Raw genomic sequence first — 7,878 nt, 5'->3', positions numbered from 1 at the left:
TTTAACACTTTAACAAGACAAGTGACAAAGAGAAGTAGAAAATTTATTGCAGTATTTGTTCCACCAGAGGGACTAGGATCCCATTGTTCTCTTACAACTAGGGTGACCTTAAACAACAAAATCTACCTTTACAAAATATCATCCTGCAAGTAGCCCACAGATACTGCATGCTTGGTTTGAAATATAATAAATTATACCCAGAAGACTTCCATTGTACAGCATGGACAATTAAAAGTTACCAAAAATCATATCTCAGAATATCTAAGCTAAAGAAAGCCACCGGGTACTAGTTTAAATTCAAAAAACACTTTAATAAGACCATCAAAAGGACTAATTTCCAACATTCACATAAGGTTTTACTCTATTTTTTTTTCTTTACAGATGTTTTTTTTTCTGAGATATAAACATTTGTAGTTTTCTGTGTTAAACCTATAATACAGTGGGAGTAGAAATGAAACAACTAGATTCTGCTGCACAACAGCGAAGGAGCCTCCAACAATGTTTTAGTAACATTTCCCTCTGGTTTGGCGGTGGGTGGATGTGATAGTAGAAATGCAGGGTTCATTAACTGGAAGTCCCCTCCTTGGCAGCGTACAGTGACCGTAAAGTCTGCGCCACTTTGTTACTCAGTTTGTGGTTACTGGTCAAGGCGATTTTTTTGTAAATGATGTCAGACTCCTTAATAGTGTCCACCCAAGGCACCGTTTTGCGTCCGTCCCGTTTCTTGGCATCGGCCCAGGGGCCAGAGTAGGAGCCGGACATCCAGTGCACGCTGTAGCTTGTGCTGATCTTCTGGATGACCCGGGCGAGCTGCGGACGGTCCTTGTGCTTGGGGCAATGGATGGCGATGACGTCCATAGAGTCCACGCTCTCGTTCAGGTTCCCGGGGTCCCCTGTACGTTTCGCCCGCCGAGAGGACTGAGGAGAGAAGAGATTTCATTGTCATTTTTTGTCAACAATCTATACAAAATACTCTGTTAAAGTGGAAGGAAAATTCTAACATTTGTAAAACATTCATGAAAATAAAACACTAATATATCTTGATTAGATAAGTATTCAACCCCGAGTCAATACATGTTAGAATCACCTTTGGCAGCGATTACAGCTTTGAGTCTTTTTGGGTAAGCCTCTAAGAGCTTTCCACACGAGCTTTCCACACCTGGACTGTGCAATATTTGCCCATTATTCTTTTGAAAATGCTTCAATCTCTGTCAAATTGGTTGTTGATCATTGCTAGAAAACCATTTTCAGGTCTTGCCATACATTTTTAAGTAGATTTAAATCGAAATTATATCTCGGCCACTCAGGAACATTCACTGTCCTCTTGGTCAGCAACTCCTGTGTAGATTTGGCCTTGTGTTTTAGGTTATTGTCCTGCTGAAAGGTGAATTAATCTCCCAGTGTCTGGTGGAAAGTAGACTGAACCAGGTTTTCCTCTAGGATTGTGCCTGTGCTTAGCTCCATTCAGTTTCTTATTTATCCTGAAAAACTCCCCTGTCCTTAACAATTACAAGCATACCCATAACATGATGCAGCCATCAAAGGGATATTCAATGCCTGTTTTATAAATGTGTATTATTTAGGCTTGCCATAACAAAGCGGTTGAATACTTAAGACTCAAAACATTTCAGCGTTTCAATTTTAATTAAATTTGTAAACATTTCTAAATACATATTTCACTTTGACATTATGGGGTATTGTGTGTAGGCCAGTGATCCATTTTAAATTCAGGCTGTAACAACAAAATGTGGAATAAATCAAGGGGTGTGAATACTTTCTGAAGGCACTATTGTATTTAGCGGTAAAGGCTGGTAAAGGAAAAGCTTGGCTGTGGGTCTCACCCCAGGGATTCTCTCATCTCCGTCACTCTCGTCATCCTCATCGTACTCTACTGGTGCAAGATGCCCGTGGCCGGCCCCTCCCAGCAGTGCGTTTATGGCTTTGTTTCGGATGTTGGCGCTGGCCTGTGCCGCCTCCCCTTCCTCGTCCTCCTCATCTGGGTCCAAGTGTTCCATCAGGGTTTTGAACTAGTGGGACACAAGAGAGGCAGAGGATTATCGGGTCATTCCGTGTGCACGTTTGTTTTCGTAACGTCCATGCACATTTTCTTCCGATTCGTAAATTGATGCTACAAAGTAGTGAAGACTTGAAAATGTTGAAAAGGGACCTCAAAATGACTGGCTAGAAAGTAGTGGCAGTAAAATTCCATGATTGGGACATGCAGGTGGTGCCAGTGTGTAAACACTCACGTCCAGGTACTGCTTGACTATCCTCTTCTTGATGTCGTGAGTGAGCACCACGTTGGCCCAGTTGTTGGACAGGAAGTCGATGGTCTGTCGGGGCTTGAAGTGGACGTTGGTCTTCCTGTTCACCGCCTTGTCGTACACCTTGGCCGACTCCGTCGGTGAGTACTTCTGGATTTTGCTGCAGACAAGGAGAAAGTGAGTAAGTTGTGCATTAATTATCTTAAGTCTATAGCCACATCAATCAATCAATCAAATGAGTGATCAAGGGGAGTTCAAAAGGTGTTTGTCATAGCCAGTTGACAATCAATTCAACATCGATACATTTGAGAGATTGAGCACTTTATGTTTGAACCATCCTAAATGCGCATCTAAACAGAACTGGGTTCAAATACTATTCAAAATCATTTGCTTTAACCAAACAGGAGTATTTGAAAGGATTTAGAATAGTATTTGAACCCAGATTTGCCTATAAACCTTAATAGGGATGTCATGTGTGAGGCACCTGTAATTGTTATTATAGGTTATGTTATATACACCTGTCTGAGAAGTTGTAGAGGTTCTTGAGGTGCTGTTTGAGCACGAGGAGCAGCAGGATGCCCTGTGAGGCGTTGGCAAATTCCAGGAGCGGCGTGGCGTTCTCAGGCAGCCGCCGCATCACCCGGTCCACATCTTCCACGTCCAGGTCTTCCAGGTCCAAATCCGACTCAGAGCTGGGGTCCTCCACGACCACCGGCCTCTTGGACTTCTTAGGCCGCCGCCGCACCACCTCACCATCATCATCATCATCATCATCAGGGTTCGAGTTTTCATCGCTCCTGGGGGAGTCACAGTTCTCCTCCTTGTCCTCGTCCTCCTCCCCGCCAGAGCCGTTCTTCCAATGGTGCTCCTTTTTAACTTTGGGCTCGCGACGCCGCGGCTCCTTCAACAGAGACTGGGGAGAGAATGAGAGCGGGGCATCTGTCAACAAATGAAGAATAGCCAACAAACAAACTGCCTATTTGTGTGAATTCTGAATGGGTACTGTGTGTGTGTGTGTGTCTCGACAAGTATATTTGATCATGTTAAGAGTGCAAAGGTTTGCGTTTGTGTGTTTGCTTTTGTGTGTGTGTGCGTGCGTGCGTGCGTGCGTGTGTGTGTGTCTGACCTCTTTGAAGGTCTGCAGCAGGTTGCTGCCGGACACAGACAGTGTGATGTCTATATGGTGCATGATGAAGAGGGGTTCCTCCTGGCTCTGGAAGGGGAAACAGGCCAGGTTGTCTGCTATGAACAGCAGCATGTTCACGTCAGTCTTCTGCAGGGGCACAAGAGACACAAACCGTCAGTAGAACGCGCACAAACACACCGACAACACACATACACACACATACCGACAACACACACACTACACACACACACACACATACCGACAACACACTTTCACACTCATCATATGCTGCTGCTTCTCTGTTCTTTATTGTTACTCTTATTATCTATCCTGATGCCTAGTCACTTTACCCTGCCTTCATGTACATATCTACCTCAATACCATATTATTATCTATCCTGATGCCTCGTCACTTTACCCTGTCTTCATGTACATATCTACCTCAAATACCTTATTATTATCTATCCTGATGCCTCGTCACTTTACCCTGCCTTCATGTACATATCTACCTCAAATACCTTATTATTATCTATCCTGATGCCTAGTCACTTTACCCTGCCTTCATGTACATATCTACCTCAAATACCTTATTATTATCTATCCTGATGCCTCGTCACTTTACCCTGCCTTCATGTACATATCTACCTCAAATAACTCGTACCTCTGCACATTGATCTGGTACTGGTACTCTCTGTATATAGCTCCACATTGATCTGGTACTGGTACTCCCTGTATATAGCTCCATATTGATCTGGTACTGGTACTCCCTGTATATAGCTCCACATTGATCCGGTACTGGTACTTCCTGTATATAGCTCCACATTGATCCGGTACTGGTACTTCCTGTATATAGCTCCACATTGATCCGGTACTGGTACTTCCTGTATATAGCTCCACATTGATCCGGTACTGGTACTTCCTGTATATAGCTCCACATTGATCCGGTACTGGTACTTCCTGTATACAGCTCCATTCTGGTGTATTTTATTCTTCCTGTTCCTATTATAGTTTTACTCTGCATAGTTGGGAAGGCTTTGTAAGCAAGCATTTCACTGTAATATCTACACCCGTGGTATTCTGCACGTGACAAATAACATTTGACTTAGAAACAATAGTATTTTTTATTTTCTTTAACCTTTATTTACCCAGGAAGCCTATCAGAAGAGAGACCTGGCCAACTCAGTAAGAAAACATAATACAAACTAGCAAGCAAAAAGTGGATTGATAAAGAGGCGGGGTTGGGGTTTGGTACGAGGAGACTCACGGAGCTGTCGTCAAACAGGTTGAGCAGGGAGATGAGGAAGGCTCGCCGGTGCTGCCGGTTCCCTCGGACCATGGAGAAGAGGTGGGCGCAGAGGGCCGAGGTGGTCTCGTCCTGCCGGAAGCCCCGGATGATGCCCTTGCGGGACGCCATGATGGCCTGCTGCACCTGGTAGGACATCTTCATCCCAGCCACTGCCTTCATCTGTAGAGGGGAGACACGTCGTCAGCTAAAGCTGGTAAACACCAGCCTTTTGGGTCTGCATCCCAAATGGCGCCCTATACGACTTTTAACCAAGGACGATAGGGCTCTGGTCAAAGGTTGTGCACTATATAGGGAATAGGGTGCCAATTGGGATGCATCCTTTGGTCACCCGGTGAGGGGTTCAAACGCAGGGTTAACCACCTTTGAAATGTGAGGGAGAAGTTAGTTTGAGGACAAATGGGGAAACGTTTGCTACCGTTTCTCGAGCATGGACTCACGTGAATGAATCCGGTGTACTTCTTGTCGATCTCAACCAACTGCTGGTCCGCTTTGTTTCTCATACTGGGCTCGGGGTCTGTTCCCATGGCGATGAGGTACGGTACACACTGGAGAAAAGAAGACACACTGGTATGAGGAAAACATCCTAAGTGGGGTCTGCGGAAAACATCCTAAGTGGGGTCTGAGGAAAACATCCTAAGTGGGGTCTGAGGAAAACATCCTAAGTGGGGTCTGCGGAAAACATCCTAAGTGGGGTCTGAGGAAAACATCCTAAGTGGGGTCTGAGGAAAACATCCTAAGTGGGGTCTGAGGAAAACATCCTAAGTGGGTTCAGAGGAAAACATCCTAAGTGGGGTCTGCGGAAAACATCCTAAGTGGGGTCTGCGGAAAACATCCTAAGTGGGGTCTGCGGAAAACATCCTAAGTGGGGTCTGAGGAAAACATCCTAAGTGGGGTCTGAGGAAAACATCCTAAGTGGGGTCTGAGGAAAACATCCTAAGTGGGTTCAGAGGAAAACATCCTAAGAGTGGTCTGAGGAAAACATCCTAAGAGTGGTCTGAGGAAGACATCCTAAGTGGGTTCAGAGGAAAACATCCTAAGAGTGGTCAGAGGAAAACATCCTAAGTGGGGTCAGAGGAAAACATCCTAACAGGGCCCCCTTTTCACATCTGAAAAATACCCCCTCCTTTAAAAACTTTTTTTTATTGAGATAGCCTATAGTAAATACAACACCAGCTTGATTTTGTTTAATTTGAGGGACCTAGGAATATATTGTTTTGAACCTAATTTCCTGCAATTCTATGTAATTCAACAAGACTCATGACATATTTTAGGTAGGCTATTTGATAATAATAATAATAAATAAATAAATAAATAAATAATAATAATAGATAGAAAATAAACTTAAGACCCGATTTCCCTAAATATTATTTCGCTACCAAATATGTTTTATTATGATAATTTATATGAACCCTCAATTTAATTATACATCATATCTTACATATATAGTGATTCAATCAATTGATAGCAAGTCACACTGTATTAGATTACTTCCCAAGCAAAGTCACATTTCTTTGACTCCTCGACTTCAGGTCATAGCTCAGCTTCTGAACGTCAGAGACAAACCAAATATATTCCCATGTGCATCAGAGTTGCATCTTCCTCTGGCATTTTACCGCTTGTTTCTAGCCTAAAGCATTGCGGACTTATGTGTCGTTTTAGATCGGTATAAACAATTGCGAATTGTATAAAACATTTTTTTTTTTAAACACTGGTATGAGGAAAACATCCTAGCACAGAGATATTCAACAGTGGGTCCGCGGATCCCTAGGTACTGAAGGGGGTCCGAGAAATATACATACAAAAAATAAAACTTTATTTAAAAAAAAAATGTGTTTTTAGGAATATCGCTAGCAACAACAGAATAAACAAAGTTTGAATTACATATCTACAGCAGAAAAGAGGATATATTATTTCTAAATGATGTCAACTTTAATTCTCAACTCAGCAAATTACACTGAAAAAGCACCCGTGAATAGGCTACCTGTAAATAGGCTACCAGTGCTGCCGGTGTCGCTGGCTATTGGTAAGCTTTCTTGACATGGACATACAGTAAGGCTAACCTTTGTTTAACCAGCTAAACAGCTGCTCTTAGCAGTTGCTTCCCATCAGTTGCTTTTGGAGTTACCTTTCTGGCTAATAGGCTCAGAGTTTACACTTCCTCTTTCAATTATAAATGTGGGTGAGGTCAAAATAATTTATCTACCAAATCTTTTCATTTTTTAAAATGTTGATTACTTCTCCTTGCCATTATCATTCACCTGATGAAAAAAGTTTTGCTAACGTATGATGAGTCCCTGGGTCGCCGGTTTGCCTGGGAGGGGGACCCTGGGCAAGAAAAGGTTGAACACCCCCTGTCCTAACACACTGGTATGAGGAAAACATCCTCTGGAATGGGCACTTCATTCCCATGTTCTCCCAGTAAAGAAAAAAGCCTCAACGGTAGCCTCGAGGGGGATAGGACTTCAGAGCGGTCATAGACTGCCAAAAAGCTTTATTTTTTCAAACAAGCATTGTTTACCTGCACGGGGTGGATGAGGCCCTGGTTGAGGGTGAGCGCGATGACGTTGAGGGCAAAGTGGCGCACGCTGGACTGGGTGTGGAAGAAGGCCTCCAGAACTTGCTTGAGGTACAGCTGCATGATGGAGCTGCTCATGCCCGACGAGATGTCCCCCATCTCCTTCAGGTCCTCCTGCTTGGACAGCTTCTTCCCTGCAGGACGGGAGACAGACAGACACAGTCACCACGGCTGGAGGCACAGCAGCACACACACAATAAAGAGAAGACGGCTACCAAACCTTTAAGGCTCTGTTTGACACGTGCGGCACAGGATTAGGAATATCCCTAAACTGTTCTCCAAAAACAGTGGCGGGGTGTGTCTGTTGTTGTTGTTGTTTGAACTCCAGATTGCACAGATCAAGCTATGCAAAGGCTGTGAGGCAGTAAGAGGGTGTGCGAGTGGGTTGGTTGGCTTCGGAGCAGGCGGTGGGTACTGGTTACTCACAATGCTGGTCAGCCTCCTGCATGCGCGAGTCCTCCTCCTGCAGGTAGGTCTGCAAGTTCTTCAGCACCTGGATCTTCAGGTTGACCGAGGTGCTCCTGTCGGCCAGGATGCCGTTGTACAGGGTCTTCACCTCCGGGGAAAACATCTGGCTGGGGTGCATGATCACCAGGAAGCCTGTGAGG

General features: G+C 44.3%; 1 protein-coding gene across 1 annotated transcript in view; it reads right to left on the bottom strand.

Annotated features, from left to right (window-relative positions):
- Positions 1-22: 22 nt before the first annotated feature.
- Positions 23-7,878, bottom strand: part of nipbla (NIPBL cohesin loading factor a) — a 36,439-nt gene continuing 28,583 nt past the window's right edge. Inside the window, exons 40-48 of the mRNA XM_084177463.1 lie at positions 7,697-7,870; positions 7,214-7,404; positions 5,133-5,240; positions 4,654-4,854; positions 3,391-3,537; positions 2,783-3,177; positions 2,250-2,424; positions 1,842-2,027; positions 23-918 (exon numbers count right to left, since the gene is read on the bottom strand). Coding sequence (XP_084033589.1) covers positions 565-918; positions 1,842-2,027; positions 2,250-2,424; positions 2,783-3,177; positions 3,391-3,537; positions 4,654-4,854; positions 5,133-5,240; positions 7,214-7,404; positions 7,697-7,870 — 1,931 coding nt within the window. The 3' untranslated portion in view covers positions 23-564. The remainder of the gene's footprint in view (positions 919-1,841; positions 2,028-2,249; positions 2,425-2,782; positions 3,178-3,390; positions 3,538-4,653; positions 4,855-5,132; positions 5,241-7,213; positions 7,405-7,696; positions 7,871-7,878) is intronic.

The sequence above is a fragment of the Coregonus lavaretus genome (assembly GCF_964263955.1).
Source record: "Coregonus lavaretus genome assembly, chromosome: 14".
NCBI classification, from domain to species: Eukaryota; Metazoa; Chordata; class Actinopteri; order Salmoniformes; family Salmonidae; genus Coregonus; species Coregonus lavaretus.
Note: the sequence above shows the minus strand (reverse complement) of the source record. Positions and strands in the feature narration are given on the sequence as shown.